General features: G+C 43.7%; 1 protein-coding gene across 1 annotated transcript; it reads left to right on the top strand.

The window, feature by feature from the left end:
• Nucleotides 1–2,109: 2,109 nt before the first annotated feature.
• On the top strand, nucleotides 2,110–3,908 carry LOC126756487 (uncharacterized). The gene is made up of 3 exons (XM_050469573.1): nucleotides 2,110–2,360; nucleotides 3,223–3,428; nucleotides 3,535–3,908. The coding sequence occupies exons 1-3, from the start codon at nucleotides 2,110–2,112 to the stop codon at nucleotides 3,906–3,908; spliced, it is 831 nt and encodes a 276-aa protein (XP_050325530.1).
• The last annotated feature ends 15,026 nt before the right edge of the window (nucleotides 3,909–18,934 follow it).

Raw genomic sequence — 18,934 nt, 5'->3', positions numbered from 1 at the left:
GTGTTTTTTTGTACTAAGGAACCAGTGTTACAGCTTGCATGGACGGATGGACGGACAGACAGACAGTCAACAGGATTTAAACTTTTCTCCGCAAACTATAACCCTATATTTATCTCGATTAGTTTTAGGTGATACGTACAACCGTTAGGTGAAAAAGAACTATAATACTCTGTAACAACTGGTTTTAAGAGTATAAAAACGCAATGAATACCATCTATCAACACCTATATTCACCAAATTAACATGAATAGAATTAGTTTAGAGTTTGGTCTAAATCAGTTAGCTCTAATGTATTTCGGGTTGATGGTTCCCTCATATAGTGTAGTATTATATATATATAATAGACTAATTTGATGTAACTCATTCGATTTCGTCGAAATTTAAACTTTGGATCCTTTGTGATCAAACCCCTTATCCCTAATGTAATCAATCCTCTCATATATTTACATATTTCACTCCTCTTGGGGACGAAAGTGTGATATTATTAAAATAACAAATGTAGATTGGGTATTAATATTACTTGTTTTTAATAAGAAGCTTGCCAAATACAAATCGTTTAAGTCCAAACTGAAATCGATTATGATATAATAAATAAAATCCACAAATTAACAGCAATGCTTCATTGAAAAATTGAGCAATAAATTGCCGAGTTGACTGAAAGCTCAGATCTGTCATTTGTTGAAATGCTCAATTTCTCTTATTTCACTTTGCAAATGTTGCAAACGCACCGAAAAATCAAATGTGTGATTAATCAATTTGTTTGTGAATCTAGGTCACACTTCAACATTAAAATGGGTGGTTCCGCAGAAATAACAACAAAAAAAAATTATGTAAAATCAGTTGAGAAATTTCACACCCAACGCAATATATTTACCAAGTTATGGATACACCATTAACAATAGAGCTTATCTCCAAATGAGTCGTAATAGCAACGACACACAACAAACAACAACACACAAACGAATATGCGAAATTTGCTTAGGCCTCGTCGAAAGTCGTGTGCTCTTTCCTTATGCATTACAGACGCTCGATATACATATGTACAACAAAAACTGAGGAAGTTTTCAGAAACTGAGCGGAGAGGAAGCTGCGCCGCGCAGACCGCAGTTGACTGTACAGGTGACAGATGCTGCACCCTGTGCGGCCGCAACCGACGTCGCCAAGGCGGCTTGTTGAGGGCGTAAAAGCGAAATTTATACGTCTTTTGCGTTAATGCCAATTGGCGCGCAAGCATACCTGCACAGACTTACTTGGATACACATATATTATGTGCTGCATACGCGGCGCATGCGCGTTGTCTTTTTCGACAATTATTTGCTATTGAAGTGACCAACATTTAACTTAAGTTTTTACTTTTTATGTGAAGCGCGTGATGGCGTCAACCAAAGAAACAGGGAAAACAAGTAGCATTGACTGCCATCATAATTGCCTCAAAATGTTGCTGCTTAACTCGAACGCCGCTGACAGCAACCGCTTTATGACAACTGCGGCTGCGCTCCATTGCGTCTTTTTGCTTTTATGGGCCATTTTTTCAATGTTTCGCTTTTCTCGTTGTTTTCGGCCTTTTCTCCGTTATAGACGCGTACATGAAGTTTTAATGTCCCTACAGTTTATTTATTTTTCGCGTTATTTTCAGATTTTTTTTGTCTGGTTTGTGTTGTGTTTTCGCGCCACTTTATGAGCGTGCGTGCGCGTGTTCAACATTTTTCGGCGTTACTGTGTTCGCGGCATCGCGCGTCTTGGCCGCTTCATTCACTACATTTTTCTTGCGCGTTGCTACACGGTTGCTGCTTCAGCTGCTGCTGCAGCGACTGCTGCTGGTTTTATTTAATTTTTCGGCAAAAATGTTTTGTAATTGCTTTTTCGGCATTACAGTGCCGCAGAGCTGTAGCGTTGAAAGCGACAGCGGCAAACTCACAATTTCCGTAATTTTTTGGGAACCAGTATAAAAGGGTGTCTTTCTGGAGACAAGTACATCAAACTCATCTTAACGCTCTCGAGCATTGCACGTACGCGCAACCGCAACGAATTATTCAACTAAAATTGACGCGTTAACGAATTCGAAACGTTCTCTTCGGTGTGTTATCTAAATAAAAAATTTTCGTGAAAATGAAAGTGTTCGCCATCTTAGCCACCACTTCCTTGCTCTTCGTGAGCTGCGCTTGGGCCGCGCCAAGTGTACAAGATAATCGTGTCGAAGGTGAAAATGGCGGCTCATTGGCGCTTGCCGCCCGCTACCTTGGCAGTTGCTTCGAAGCTGAGGATATGACCACTTGTTTTGCCGTCAAGGGTATTACGGCATTGAACCGCGCGGCTAGGAGCAATAACATCGAACTCGTCAATGGCATTTCGTTCAAAAGGTGTGTGTGATTGTGTGTAACTTAAAAAAAGAAGATTGGAATCATTGTAATAACCAACTTAAAGTCATGCAAAGAAATACAAATGTTATGTATTTGTACATTCCAATTACGCAAGTTAAAAGACAGTCCATTAAATGTGATTACATAACCTCGAAAGGATGTGCTAACAATTGAGTGAAAATTTAAATTTGAACAAACCAATTGCAAATTAGTGCGCATTCTCAAAGTTTAAAATTAAAACAAAAAAGATAAGAAAAAATGCTGAACGAACTGATAGAATATGCTCTACTTTTACTTCACTGATGTAATCCAGACGTAATGCCGACTTGGCTACCATGATATAACCTCAGTTTAGTGGCAAAGCTCAATTGATGCTTATCTTATCATAAAAGTTTATAAAGTCCTGAAGCAAAGCTTCATATCGAGGGCAAAGCATGTGAAAAATTTTACTTTCGAGACAGTAAGGGAGAGTTTGCAATATGATTACTTGAAAAAATAGAGCCTATGGCTTAAAATAATCTTGGTTTGAACTCGTTTCTTTAAAGAAAGATCAAACGCTGCTTTCTATATCGACGTCTCGGTATTAATGATGCTCAAGCTTACTGAAAATAACAATACAGTTATCCAATCGATTTCACTTGAGGCTATCTATATCTTCCTATTAAAGAGATAAAATTTCTCTTATTTAGTAAATTGGATACCTTTGGAGATTAGCAATCATACTAAGCAGCGATTCACCTCAATACGGAACCAATATCACACTTTCACAATTTTTTTCATTCGCTGTTTAAAAATTGTTTCTTAGATTCTCCTTTTTTCGTATTGACTTTAAATTAGACTTCAATATTTTATATTTTTGCAGGGATTCCACTTCTACCGTGGCACGCAGCAGTAAAGCTTTGAGCGAAAATGAAATATATGCGCAATTACCGGAAAATGCTGAAGAACGCAGCGGACGCTTAGTCGACATTGCTATGCAGAACGCTGCTGATTTCTTGGGCTCCCACAGTTTGGAAGTGAAAATTCCCGCTGAAGCTACTCAAGATATGGCACGCGCACTCGATGAAGGTAAAACTCAAAACCCTTACATCTACGAATGAGTTCATTCGTCTAATATTACTTTGTCCTTTACTTTTTACTTTTTTTGAAACAATATTTGTCAACCCCTTTTTAGGCCGTGGTAAATTGAAGAAGATGTTGGGTCCGATTGCTATCGCTGTTGGTGCCAAACTCTTTGCTGTCATACCCATTGTGCTCGGAGCTTTGGCTCTGCTTACCACCAAAGCTGTGATTGTTGCCAAAATCGCTTTGTTGTTGGCTCTGATTGTCAGTGGCTCACGCTTCTTCGGTGGTCTGGGCAATAAATTCGGTGGTGCTCTTGGTAGTGGCTATAATGCGGCTGGTTGGTCAGGTGGCAACTCTGCTGGTTGGTCTTCGGGCGCTGCGTCATCTTATCCATATGCCCGCAGCTTGGATGCCCAACAATTGGCTTACAGTGAACAAGCGCCCGCAATCAACGACGAAGAAGCTGAAGAGCTACAGCTCTAAATGTTGAGCTCAACAGGTGTTCACCATCACAGTGGAAATGCCAAAAATGTGCCTTCATTAAAGTTTACATTATGCTAATTGTTTCAATGTATACTTGGTAGTTCGTAGTAATTTATTAAAAAAGAAAATTTGTATTTAAATACCTTACTTAAACGACTTGAAAACTGTTTGCTAATGAGTACAAGTGCGAAAAAACCGAATAGAAAAACAAAATACGAAAGGATACGAAACTCAATTCATCGCTTATGTATAAGTATTCTTCTAATAACTAAACTATATGTATTAATATTTGTTAGTATTCAGTTGTTCAAAATGTACAAAGATTAGCGAATAAAGTTTGAACTTATAACTTAAGAATTTAGAGATGGTTTTATTCTAACCCCAATTACCCAATGGCTAGGTATATATTAGGCCTATGCTCCCATGAACTTAAAATGAACTTAAATTATAGCTGAGAGTTAACTTGTGTCTAAATGAAACAAAAACTAAGTAATTTAGTCTTTGCTAAAATCTGTTGATAAACTAAGGTTGAAATACTTAGTTTATGAAAAATGTATGATAGAGTAAGAGCAATTCTAGAGGGTGTTTGTTTAGACATGTGGTTTTCAAAAAGGAATAGGTCTTTTTGATAGCTGTTAATTGATTTATACTCAGTTGGGCTTGCCATTTGATAACAGTAATTCGAGCAACCACGGATCGGTTTCGCACCTCGTTTACTCTAGTTGAACCTCTGCGAATTGTAGGCACCTTGCCGCGGTGCAAGGGCTTAGGCGCAAGGCATACTCGGCGCCCCCCAATCTTGTGCGGTTGGTGCTGTTAAGCACGGACCACGCGGGATGTCGGATGCCGCATGCGTGCGCTAACCAAGAGCTACCACCTCCTAATCCAGGGTGTTATGCGACTCCCGTGCCCATTGGAACTTTGCAGCCAGGAGGTTAATGTGGCTGTATTCTAACGGAGCCTTCCCAACACCGGGCCGAATTGGGAAGTAACGGTGGCCTTACCGCGTCAAGGGGCTCTGGCGTGGCGGACCTCTCAGTTCCCCATAAAGAACATAGACCCGACAGCTCACCCTGTTTGAGCCAAGGGTCGAAGAAACAGGATGAAAAACAACAACAACAAAACAAACATAAACATTGGACTTGATGACGGACAAGGGCAACGACAAAGGACAACGATAGCGGATAATAAGAAGGAGATCGAGGCAGTGGAAGGTAAGGGGGGTCGAGGGGCTAGGCGGAAGTTTAGCTTTCTCGACGCTCTTACGCCAGAGGAGCGTTCGCTATTCGAGGAGCGCACCTGGTGGCAACGCCTGGCGACAGCAGGGCAATGCCCGCGGGCACGTACGCCCAAGCCGGAAAAAGGAAGAGCGGCCAAATTTGCGAGGCACGGATACAAAGGCAGCCGGGGGCCAACCATCTGGACCGGCTCCTCACCGGGTGGAGGAAGGGCGGCGCGGATATGCGGATGCTGTCAGAGGCGTCCGCACGGCTGTCCTGCCTTTCAAATACCCGGCGGAGTCGCTGAAACCGGATGAGCTCACCGTGCTTTAGGACATCCTGATAGACGAGGCGTCCAAAGGAGAGGACTATACGGCGTCCTTTCTGGGCATCGATTCCAGGGGAGGCATGATGCAGGACGAGTCGTCCGCCGACTGGCTGAGGGAACACGCTCCAAAGCTGGAAGGCTGGATGGGCCCTGTCCTCTGCGTGAAGAGGGTGGAGGATGTGCCAATCATGCACAGCATGACGATGTTTCTCCCTCGGAGCGGGGACAGGACATACGAGCACGCCCTGAACCTGGTGAGGAACCAGAACCGGGGACTCAGTATCTCGCCCTGGTGTGTTGCAGGAAGCAAGAAGGAGAAACTAGGTGACATTGAGGGATGGAGGTTACACCTTTACATCAACGATGAGTCATATAAGTATGTCCGGGCCGCGAGCTTCCGCCTGTTTTACAGGTATAGCACGGTCGTCATGCGGCCCTACAAGCCTGCTGACACCGCGAGCAATGAAGCTAAAACGACTGAGACTCTACAGGACAAGGGCGTCGACAACCAGGCAGTGCCGGTGTCCGCCCCGAGGGAAACAAAAATGGTGGTGGACGAGTTGTCGGAGCAGCCCTGCGGGAGCAAGTCCGGACAGGCAGGGCCAGCAACGACCACTGACGTCCCCGCAGATGACCGGAGCACGGAGCTACCCTCAACGCAGGAGCTCCTAGATGGACTAGGAGGCCCAATGGGCAGCAGTGCGGTTGATGGCGGGTTAGAGGATCTCTCCCTCCTCGAGCCCATTCTATGATGGCCGACGTCATGGAAGTTGCCCAAGTGAAGTGGTGGCGGTACAGGCCAGGGATACTGAGGGCAAAGACCTCGTCCTGGCCTCAGCATACTTTCCGGGAGATACAGCGACGGCGCCCCCGGAGGCGGTGGAAAGGCTGGTAGAGCACTGCAAACGACACAAGCTCCCCCTCATCATCGGCTGCGATGCTAACGCTCACCACACAGAATGGGGCAGCACCGACTGCAACGCGAGAGGTGAGTCCCTATTAGAATATGTTTTAGGCAGTAATTTAGCGATTGAAAATGTAGGGTGTGAACCCACTTTCGTAACTATTAACAGGAGGGAGGTGCTGGACCTCACCTTGAGCAATGAGCCTGCAAATGGATTGGTCTCGCAATGCAGAGTCTCTACGGAGCCCTCTTTGTCAGACCACAGGATTTTAAGGTTCACGCTAAGGGCAGAGGTCAGGAAACTCCCCCACAGGCGCAACCCTCGGAAGGCGGACTGGGATGCCTTCAGGATTATACTAGGTGAGGAATTGGGCAGGGGGGAGCAGACCGATAACAGCGTGTCAGGCCCAGGCTTGGAGAGTAGGCTATCTAAGCTAAACGAGTCTGTCATTAACGCTTATCATGGCAGCTGCCCCCTACAAATGACCACAGACAGGCGAAGCAGTCCCTGGTGGTCCAGGAAACTATCAGACCTCCGGAAAAAAGTACGCAGACTATTCAACAAAGCGAAGCGTACGGGGGTCTGGGAGGAATATAGGAGCTATCTCACTTTATACAATAAGGAGATCAGGTCTGCAAAGCAGGCTAGCTTCAGGAGATTCTGCGAGAACGTTACCTCAACGCCAGAGGCGGCCCGGCTGCATAAAGCTCTGGCCAGAGGCACCAACGACGCAGTATTAGCAATCAAAAGAGGAGATGGGACATTCACGACCAGCGCAGAGGACAGAGTGACGGAGCTTCTGCGGGCGCACTTCCCGGAGACGGTTCGGGAAGACCAGTGTCTACCTATGATCGAACACAGGCCATCCCGCGAGGATTGGAGTACCGCCAAACGGCTTTTTACGGCGGACTCGATCCGGTGGGCAATGGCCTCGTTTGAGTGATTCAAGTCTCCAGGAGTGGATGGTATTTTTCCAGCGCTATTACAGCAGGGGAAGCAGCATTTACTGCCTCACCTGATTCGGCTGCTGAGGGAAAGCCTCGCATTGGCGTTCATCCCTGAAGTATGGAGGACATTGAAGGTGATCTTCATACCCAAGGTGGATAGGAAAGACTACTCATTGGTGAAATCTTTCAGACCAATCTTCATCTTTCCTACTAAAAACCATGGAGAAGATCGTGGACCATGAAATAAGGTCAACAGTGCTGAAGAGAGCACCCCTGCATGCGGCTCAGCACGCCTACAGAGCGGGTAGATCCACTAACACTGTGGGATAACACTCGATGCGGGGACAAACCCTACGACTTTGCCTTAGGTCTGGTGAAAAATCAGAACCTGGGCCTCAGCATCTCGTCCTGGCCCATCGTCAGCAGCAAGGCGGAGAAAATAGGCGACATGATAGGTTGGAGATTGTACTTGTACATTGACGACGAATCGTACAAGTACGTCCGGGCAGCGAGCTTCCCACTGTTCTACAGGTTCAGCACGGTGGTCATGCGGCCCCACAAGCCTGCAGCCACTGGAAGCAAAGGAGCAGGAAAGGCTGCGACTGAACAAAGCGGGGATGTCGAAAAACAGGCAGAGACTGTGGCAGCCCCGGAGGCAGTAGCAATGCAGGTGGACGAGGTGGCGAATAAGCCCAGCGAAAGCAGGACTGGACAGGCAATGCCAGCGGCGACCATCGACGTCCCTGATGTTAGTTCCTGCGGTCAGGGAGCAGAGCTACCCTCCACGCAGGAACTCCTCGAGGGGCTAGGAGACCCACTGGACGGCAGCGTGATTGACGGCGGGGAAGAGGATATCCTTCCTCGAACCATTATTATAATGGCCGTCAATACGGAAATTGCCCAGGTGAACCAGCATCACGCGGCGGCAGATTCGGCTGTCATAGCGAACAGGTTCACAGCGGAGAAACTGGGCATACTGCTGATCCAAGAGCCTTAGGAGGAGAGGTTTATGGCCTCAAAACGGAGTCAAATAAGGTAATCTGGGATCTCTCTAGCGAGAGACCTAGAACTTGCATAGTTGTCAGGTATAACATTAAATTCTTCTGCATTTCAGAGTTCCTGCCGCAGGATCTGGTGGCGGTGCAAGCCAGGGACTTCGAAGTAAGGACTTCGTCCTGGCTTCAGCCTACTTCCCAGGGGAGGTATCCACGGCACCCCCAGAGGTGGTGGAAAGGCTGGTGGAGCATTGCAGAAGGCATAGGCTTCGCCCACCATTTGGAATTTTAGAGAGAGAATAGAAGTAACTTAGTGATAGAGAATGTAGGGTGTGAACCCACATTCATAACCATAAACAGGAGGGAGGTGCTGGACGTCACTTTCAGCAATGAGCCTGCAAACGGATTGGTCTCGCAATGGAGAGTCTCGATGGAGTCTGACAAGGACAGACCAACGGATTTTAAGGTTCACGCTTAAGGTAGAGGTCAGGAAACTAGGAAGGATGGTTTCTTTGTACGATTCCTGGAAATGAAGAGGATTGACCACGCTGATTTTTTTATATACACGCGAATGACGCCACAAGTATATGGGCTTTTGCTTACTCTTGTTGAGCCCTTTTTAAAAAAGAATTCGTTGAGGGAGCCTGTGCAACCGGAATGTCGATTAGCTTTGACATTACAGTAAGTTTGTTCATTTTAATATATTTTTATTATGTGTTATTCTTTTTTCTTTTTCTTAAAGATATTTGTCACAAGGAACTTCGTTTCAATCGTTGGCATGGTCATTTCAACTGGGGAAGGAAACGGTTAGGCGCATTATTCTGGAGACAGCTGAAGTCCTTTGGACAAAGTTAGCGCTGTTATGTATCTGAGCCTAATGAAGAAGATTTCAAGCAAATTTCTCAAGACTTCTGGGAGCTGTGGAATATGCCCAACTGTGTTGGATCTATTGATGGGAAGCATATCGCTATTCGAAGCGGTAGTCAATTTTTCTGCTACAAAAAATTTTTTTCTATTGTATTGTTAGCAGTGTGTGATGCCCGATATCGGTTTACCTGTATAGATATTGGTGCATATGGAAGTCAGAGTGATGGTGGTGAGGACTTTTATAATTGTGCATTTGTTTTTTTTTATTAATATTATTGTTTCTCTTTACATGTAAAGGTATTTTTCAAGTGAGTCGATTGGGAAAGAGGTTATTAGATCATAAACTTCCCATCCCTCCAGCGAAAAACTTACCAAATACGCAACTAAAAATTCCACACTTCTTCGTTGGTGATGCTGCCTTTCCTTTAGGGACAAATTTAATGCGCCCATACCCTGGGGGAATGCTACCAAATGAAAAAGAGGTGTTTAATAAAAGGTTATCAAGAGCTCGTCGCACAATTGAAAACTCTTTTGGAATACTAGTAGCGCGTTGGCGAGTTTTACTAACAACATTACATTTATTTCCTGAAATTGCAGAAAAAATTGTTTTAGCGTGCGTTGCCTTACATAATTTTATTATGTTTAACAACGTTAATGCATCTTCGTATATTGCAAGCAACTATGCTGATTGGGAGGACTCTAATGGTGATTTTCATGACGGTTTATGGCGTAGAGAAGTTGAAAGTAATATCCCATCGATTATGCAATCTTCCAATTTGCATCATTACGGTGGAAGAAGTTCTTTGGAAATTAGAAATAACTTATGCAGTTTTTTAAAACTCTTTATGAAACATATTCTAAAATCACATATCTAACATCATTTCGAACTTGTTTATTTCTTTTTTAATAAAACTAAATGGAGTTTAATTAAATTCATTCAATTGTTTTTATTATAAATTAAAAGAAAAATACTTCAGGAACAATTACTCAAAAGAGTTCAGGTACATGCATTTTATGCATCTTTTTATAATAAATATTTTGGTTATTATAAATATAAAATATACTAAAAAAATCAGTGCTCCAAGCGTTTTAAAAAATAAGGAAATCATGTTGAATTCTTTTCAATTTCATTTTTGCCTTTTTCGCGACGTAAGCGATATAATTCTGATATCATTTTTTCTTGGAAACTGTCTTTGACCGACACTGGCAGGTCTTGCATCAGACACAAAACCGTCGTCATAAAGGCCTCATCAGTTTCACTCTTTCAGCCGGCGCCGCTATCTGCTTTTCTATGTTCTCCATTGTTGCGCCAAGTTTCTGGTAGAGACTTTCATGGGAGAGACTTTTTTGTTTCTTCGGAGGTGGCGATGAAATTTCATTTACACTATCACACGTAGATGAATCCAAGATAGAGTCTGCATTTGCTTCTGCATTATCACGAGTGCTGTACAATGAAAAAGTTATATTTAAAAACATTAAAATTTATACAAAGTACCTACCGACGCGGTGTGACGGAGTCTTTTAGAAACATCATGGGATTTAAAAAACGCCATTCCTCTAAGTAGCTCATTCCGCTACCTGATGGAGCTTCTAACCTTTTTATTTCTTTACAGAAGCGCTCCCGGAGTAGCTTCCATCTATGTTTGCATTCTAGATCTTTTAATTGAAACAAACATAAAAAATATTTAACACAAAAATATATATTTCTATAACAGTGTTAATACATACCACTTTTACCGCATAGTTCTGCGATTGCTTTGTCTTTATTTACGCGATTGAAATAAAAGGCATTTTTTTCTCGTACAAACATTTATATTTTTCCACACTCTCTATTAAATTTTGTATAAAACACTCGTCGTCCTCCATATTCAAATATACGCACTTTGCTTATGCAAATGACATTTGGAAAAACTTAACGAAACTTGATGTAAAGTACATTATAGTTGCAACATACAATTTGTGTGTATTCGGACAGTTGCTTACGCTGGCTTAAGCTAGATTATGCACATTATAGTTAGGCCTAAAAGCGTTTCAGGCCCAGGTTTGGAGATTAGGCTATCTGAGCTGAACGAGTCTGTTATTGACGCTTATCATGGCAGTTACCCCCTACAAGGGACCACAGACAGACGAAACTGTCCATGGTGGTTAAGGAATGTCACCTCAACACCAGAGCCGGTCCGGCTGCACAAAGCTCTGACCAGAGACACAAATGACGCAGTAGTAGCAATCAAAAGAGGAAATGGGACATTTGCGACCAGCGCAGAAGACAGAGCGACGGAGCTTCTGCGGGCGCACTTCCCGGAGACGGTTCGGGAAGACCAATGTCTACCCGTATCGAACACAGGCCATCCCGTGAGGATTGGAGCATCGCCAAACAGCTATTTACGGCGGACTCGATCCGATGGGCAATGACCTCATTTGAGAGATTAAAGTCTCCAGGAGCGGATGGCATCTTTCCAGCGCAGTTACAACAGGGGAAACACTATTTACTGCCTCACCTGGTTCGGCTGCTGAGGGAAAGTTTCGCAATGGCGTACATCCCCGAAGATTGGAGGACATCGAAGGTGATCTTCATACCCAAGGTAGGTAGGAAAGACTACTCATTGGCGAAATCCTTCAGGCCAATCAGTCTAACGTCTTTCCTTCTAAAAACCATGGAGAAGATCGTGGACCATGGAATAAAGACGATAGCGCTGAAGAGAGCACCCCTGCATGCGGCTCAGGATGCCTACAGAGCGGGCAGATCTACCAGTACTGCTCTGTACCAGCTAACCTCTGAGATAGAGAGTTCACTGGAGCATGGAGAGGTGATACTTTGCGCTTTCTTGGACATCGAAGCTGCCTTTGATAACACGTCTCATAAGAGAGTAGCCAAGGCACTGGAGAAAAGGAATGTGGCAGCACCGGTGCGTAGGTGGATTGAAGCCGTACTGCGCACCAGAGTTGCTGAGAGCACAGTAGGTGATAAAAGGATTCGTCTTGGCACAACAAGAGGCTGCCCACAGGGAGGTGTGTTATCACCCCTGCTATGGAGTCTGGTCGTAGACGACCTGTTAGTACCGCTAACGAACAATGGGATCCGCTGCCAAGGGTATGCGGACGACATTGTAATTATAGCAAAAGGTAAATACGAAGACACTCTCTGTGACCTAATACGAAGAGGTCTAAACCTGGCGGCAGCAAAGACGAGTGGAATGACTCCAATCTCGAGCTGATGTTGAGGAATAGCACGCTGAGGTGGTACGCCGATGGCTCGAAAATGTCTGAGGGAATCGGTGCAGGGATCGCGGCCTCACGCACTAAGCTCTCCATACCCATGGGAGAGTTCCAAAGCATTTTTCAGGCAGAAGTTTTTGCCATAAGTCGGTGTATAGAAATAAACCTCCATCGCAACTATCGCAATGAGAGAATAGCCATTCTCAGCGATAGCCAAGCGGCGCTAAAAGCGATCTTTTCTTACGAAGTCAAATCGCTATTAGTGCAGGAGTGCAGGGAGAGGCTGAACAGCCTTGCAGAACGTAACCAGGTACACCTAATCTGGGTGCCTGGGCACAGAGGTATAGCCGGTAATGAACTGGCGGATGAGCTAGCCCGCTCCGCAGCCTCCACCAAGATGGTGGGACCGGAACCCTTTATTGGGGTAGGTCCACATACCATAAAGGAGCTACTTCGCAGGGAAGAAGGAGTGGGCAGAGAGGAGCATTGGCGGCAAACGCGTGGTATGAGACATGCCAAGTTACTAATGGGAGGAAACAATCTAAGCAGGTTCAAGGTTATAATGGGCCTTCCCAGGAACAAACTCAGGCTACTGGTCGCATGGTATACCGGCCACTGCAAGCTGAATAGGCACCTGTACAACATGGGCCTATCCTCTTGCATTAACTGCCGTTTCTGCGACTTGGAGCCTGAAATCCCGGAGCACCTGCTGATTGACTGCACAGCAGTCTGTAGACGCAGGACTAAGGCCCTCGGATCAATGCTTCCGGATAGGGATCGCATAGCCTCACTAGCGCCCTGAAGTCTATTGAACTTCATCGATGCGCTGGGGCTAGGTGAGTCTATGTAGGTTAGGAGAGGGCACAATAGACCAAAGGTCGCGGTGCATTCCTCGTATTAATCAATCAATACTCTAGTTGATAATGCGCTTTCTTAGAGATACCGTGTAGTGTGCATTGAAGACGTCATTACTTGTATAGAGTAGAGTATCGAAGAAGACCATCGCACCATTCGCTTTCGGGATCTGTACCCATCCACTTTATGGACGATTTTGCGGAAGAATCTTGGTGTATGGAATTACAAAATCGAACACGTGCAAAAATTGAAGCTGAATGACTATCAAGCGCACTTTCGGTTATTTCGCAACAAATTTTGTTCAACCATAAGGCTCACTTTTGGTTGAATGGACACAAGCCATAATTAAAACTCTGTTACATCCTCAAAAAGTCACTTTCATATATTAGTTCAATAATTAAGCCGGGTACTGCGTCGAACATTTTCAAAGCTGGAGTGTTTTCATCCATACAGATGACATGACCTAGCCAGCGTAGCCACTGTCTCTTACTTTGCTGATCATTCCATCGAATGCGGTATTCGCCGTGACCAATGCGCAAAGGACCAAACATCTTTCGCAGAATCTTTCTCTCGAAAACTCCTAAGGCCGACTCATCAGATGTTGTCATCGTCTACGCCTCTGCACCATATAGCAGGACGGGAATAATGAGTGGTTCAAGCTGCTCACGACTTCCGGTCTTAGACCAAGTATCCTCTGGGTAGCCCAAAACCATCCGTTTGAAGGCGAGCTAAAGTGAGAAGGCGAAACATCCCTCCCCAAGGTTTGCGTTGGGTTTGGGACCCGGAACGTAAAACATCCTACCAATGAAAAGGAAACAATATAACAATCACTCAAGAAATAATTTCAGTATATAATATATGATATTCATTTCTAGAACTTTTGAACTAATTCTTAAGCTTTTATATATTTCTGTCTCTTTTGTTTTTTAAGCAATAACAAGGCTTGAGCGAATGAAACCATATTATAATATGGTAAATAATATGTAAATAGAATTTTTAACTCATGAAACATAAATGTGTGAGCACGAAGAGCTTGATCAGCCGGCCGACAGAGGTAATGACACGTCACACAAGAGCTGCATTTATGCCGCTATGTCTGAATTTGGTATCCCTTATCCCTATTGTGCCACTTCTTTAATCCACTGCTGGTGAAAATAATTCGAGCTGCAGAGCTTAATCGAGCAGGTACAATCTTTTATAAGAGTGTACAGCTACTGGCGTACGCCTATGATATTGATATCATTGGCTTTAACACCCGCGCCGTTAGTTCTGCTTCTTCCAGAATAGATAAGGCAGGGAAGTGGTGAACGAGGGCAAGACGAAATATCTCCTGTCATCAAACAAACAGTCATCGCACTCGCGACTTGACTCTCACGTCAATGTTAACAGCCATAACTTCGAAGATGTAGATCATTTCGTTTATCTCCAACAACAACGTTAGCCTCGGAACCCAACGCAGAATAAATCTTGCCAACAGGTGCTACTTCGAACTAAGTAGGCAATTGAGAAGTAAAGTCCTTTTTATCACTCAGTATTCCCGCCCTGCTATACGGTGCAGAGGCATGGACGATGACAACATCTGATGAGTCGACGTTACGAGTTTCCTAAAACGTTAGTTGGGCTTCAGTGCGTATACCACATCTGAAACATATAGTATTTAATTATTCATCAGTATCTATTTTGTTTCCTAGAAAATAGTCCCTAACGATTTTCTCAATCCTCAAAACACTTTTCATAAGCACTTTTTGGGTTGGCCATCAGCTCTTTCAGCGAATATTGTTGTATCATTATTATAGTGTAAATTGTTGTTCCACAATTCCGCCCGTTTCCGACGGATGTTCTCACGCAAACGCCTCAACACGGCCAACTAGAACTCTTTATTGACCGTCTGTCCCTTCGGAAGAAATTCACAATGCACCAAACCACAAATATCAATGGGCATCACTTTGATTTTTGAGCGCTTTGGCATGGTTTTTTTTTACTTCAGCTCATTTTCTTCCCTCGATTCCCATGATTGTTGAGGTGTTTGCATCTCAAACTCAGAAACCCATGTCTCATCAGCAGTTACAATCCTCTCCATGAATATGGGATTCTCTCTCCAACACTTGCTTGGCAATTTCCAGGCACCATATCCTTCACTTTTTAATTATTTTTTATCATTTGAAGAGGCCGAACGATATATCGACCGTCTTTGAAGGCTTTGTTTCATTTTAAGGCTTGTGTTTTGTTAGTCGTCGCAAGCCTTTTGGAGCACTCGCAATGATTCCGCACTCGAAGTTTGGTTAGAAATACAAAATTGGAGACAATTCTTTGTACGATAATTTTATCCAGTGTAAAAATCGCAACACTCTACTGAGGTGTACCGACATAAATAGCTGCTGAGAGCGAACTAGTTCAAAGATCGCGTTCATGTTTGGCGTAGAATTAAAGACATTCTTACCAATTTAGCAAAATAGATTTTCCTGAAATACTACTGTGATCAAATTGAAAGGTGAATTTTGTCAATTTAATTTCCTTCAAAGTAATCCTTTCCCGCTGCAATACAGTTATGCCAACGAATTTTCCAGTCATCCTAGCACTTGGAAAAATCCTCCGTCGTGATGACCATCAGAGCCTTCTTCGATTCAGCTTTTATATCCTCATTTGAGTCAAAACGGTGTCTTCGTAGTGGTCATGTGATTTTGTTGAACAGCCAAAAGTTACACGAAGGTAAATCAGGCGAATGCGGTGAGTTGAAAATGTAGCAAAATCATCACGAATAACCAATGCCCATCTTCTACTCGGCTTGCACTCCTGTTCTCTGAGAGCACTTGTCAACAACTCGGTATAAGGGAACTGTGGAACGGCATTTTAAACTCCTTACGTACAGCTGCAACTGAAACCATTGGTTTCCGGAAAATTCAAAAGAACAGCTGGTACGACAAGGAGTGCCGTGTCGCAGCGGAGAGAAAACAGACTGCCTACCTCGCAACGTTACGATCGACCACAACACATGCGGGATGGGATAGATACCGAGAGTTGAAGAGGGAAGCGAGACGCATTTGCAGACAGAAAAAGAAAGAGTCCGAAATGCGTGAATATGAAGAGTTTGACAAGCTGGCCGACACCGGTAATGCTCGAAAATTCTACGAAAAGATGCGGCGGCTAACCGAAGGTTTCAAGACCGGAGCATACTCTTGTAGAACCCCCACTTCTCCAGTCTGCTGAATGGCAGTGACAGTACAACGCCAGGAGAAGGCGAACCAGATCCCCCAATCGATGACGATGGAGCAGACGTTCCATTGCCCGACCATGAAGAAGTTTGAATAGCAATTACCCGTCCGACGAACAACAAAGTAGCGGGGGTCAATGGATTGCCGGCCGAGCTATTCAAACACGGTGACGAAGAACTGATAAGGAGCATGCATCAGCTTCTTTGCAAAATATGGTCGGATGAAAGCATACCAAACGATTGGAACTTAAGAGTGCTCTGCCCAATCCACAGAAAGAGAGATCCCACAATCTGCGCCAACTACCGTGGGATTAGCCTCCTCAACATCGCGTATAAGGTTCTATCGAGCGTATTGTGAGAAAGATTAAAGCCCACCGTCCACAAACTGATTGGACCTCATCAGTGTGGCTTTAGACCTGTCAAATCAACAGCCGACCATATATTCATCATGCGCCAAATTTTGGAAAAGACCCGTGAAAGAGGATTCGACACACACCACCTCTTCGTCGCTTTCAAAGCTGATTTCGATAGCCCGAAAAGGAGCTGCCTTTATGCCGCGACTCTCTATCGTGCGACTTCTTCAACCTGCTGCTGGAGAAAATAATTCGAGCTGCAGAACTTATTTGAGCAGGTACAATGTTTTATAAGAGTGTGCAGCTGCTGGCGTATGCCGATGATATTGATATCATCGACCTCAACACCCGCGCTATTAGTTCTGCTTTCTCCAGACTGGACAAGGAAGCAAAGCAAATGGGTCTGGCAGTGAACGAGGGCAAGACGAAATATCTCCTGTCCTCAAACAAACAGTCGTCACACTCGACTTGGCTCTTACGTCATAACTTTGAAGTTGTAGATAATTTCGTCTATCTTGGAACCAGTGTAAACACCACCAACAATGTCAGCCTGGAAATCCAACGCAGGAGTACTCTTGCAATCAGGTCCTACTTCGGACTGAGTAGGCAATTGAGAAGTAAAGTCCTCTCTCGACGAACAAAAACCAAACTCTATAAGTCACTCATAATTCCCGTCCTGCTATATGGTGCAGAGGCTTGGACGATGACAACAACTGATGAGTCGTTGTTGCGAGTTTTCGAAAGAAAAGTTCTGCGAAAGATTTATGGTCCTTTGCTCGTTGGCCACGGCGAATATCGCATTCGATGGAACGATGAGCTGTATGAGATATATGACGACATTGACAGTTCAGCGAATTAAAAGACAGCGGCTACGCTGGCTAGATCATGTTGTCCGAATGGACGAAAACATTCCAGCTCTGAAAGTATTCGATGCAGTACCCGCCGGAGGAAGCAGAGGAAGAGGAAGACCTCCACTCCGTTGGAAGGGCCAGGTGGAGAAGGACCTGGCTTCGCTTGGAATTGGCAAATGGCGCCACGTAGCGAAAAGCAAAAAACGGCTGGCGCGCTGCTGTTAACTCGGCTGTAATCGCGTAAGCGGTGTCTACACGCCAACAAAGAAGAAGAAGAAGTATCATTTACCCAAGGAATTTAATTACAATTTAAGGGCGCTATTTTATCCCAATGTATAACACACAAAATACGTGGTGCATACATATATTTGTACCTACGTGCAAATAATTTTTTTCAATTTGTACAATGTACGAGTATGAACATAATATATCTGCTTACATATATGCGTTGAAGAAAAGAAAGTATTCGTTGTTGCTAAAGTTAATGGAAAACCACCTGAAAGAGTGTAGAGTATTTGCCGAAGACGTAAAACAAACAGAGTTCCGAAATGAGAACAGTGTGGGCACAACGAATCGCATATTATCCAAAATTGTGGAATGCCAAATATTTTGTGGATCTTACATACAGTGGACCAATAAAGTTTACATACACCTAGTTCTATTAAATTACGACACGTTTATTTGTTTTAAAATTAATAAATTTTGTGGTTTTTTCCTATCCATTTCAAGATATGTATATTTAACATTAAATTTAGCACTTCAAAATATTTTTTATTATATTTTTACACAAATAAAAAAAATAATGCTAAACCTTAAAATGCGCCTAATTCATATCAAAAAAGTTTACGTACACTAATGATTATTTAAATAAATCAAAAGTACCTAATTACAAAAGTTTTAGCGATTTCGATTTCTTGTATTATTTCCGGATATTTTGACCCACTAAGTCGATGATCCCGTTTTTTGGCCTTATTTTGAAGAAATTTGATGTTTTCGAATACGATTTTCCAAAAAGTTCCAGATATTTTGAATAGGATTAATGTCTAGTGATTGCGGGACCTATGGAGTTACTTTTATTTCCATAACAACCCTGCACGTACAAGATACAATGTGTATTTTGGGCCCGAATCCTGTTGTAAATTGATTTAGCTGCTATTAACAGCCGATTTAAGCACACTTAAAATTAAAATTTTTTTCTTCAAATGTTCAAATACATATGCTTATCCATTTTTGAAATCTACCCAAAAAAACTAAATCCCCAAAGAGTAGGGAATGTGT

The sequence above is a fragment of the Bactrocera neohumeralis genome, chromosome 2, assembly GCF_024586455.1.
Source record: "Bactrocera neohumeralis isolate Rockhampton chromosome 2, APGP_CSIRO_Bneo_wtdbg2-racon-allhic-juicebox.fasta_v2, whole genome shotgun sequence".
NCBI lineage: Eukaryota > Metazoa > Arthropoda > Insecta > Diptera > Tephritidae > Bactrocera > Bactrocera neohumeralis.
This window is presented reverse-complemented; position numbering and strand designations above follow the sequence as displayed.

Excerpts from the sequence above, each read along its gene's own strand:
- LOC126756487 (XM_050469573.1), top strand. The coding sequence starts at position 2,110 with ATGAAAGTGTTCGCCATCTTAGCCACCACTTCCTTGCTCTTCGTGAGC. Across the intron at positions 2,361-3,222 it reads AATGGCATTTCGTTCAAAAG|GGATTCCACTTCTACCGTGG; the intron begins GTGTGTGTGATT and ends ATATTTTTGCAG. Across the intron at positions 3,429-3,534 it reads GGCACGCGCACTCGATGAAG|GCCGTGGTAAATTGAAGAAG; the intron begins GTAAAACTCAAA and ends ACCCCTTTTTAG.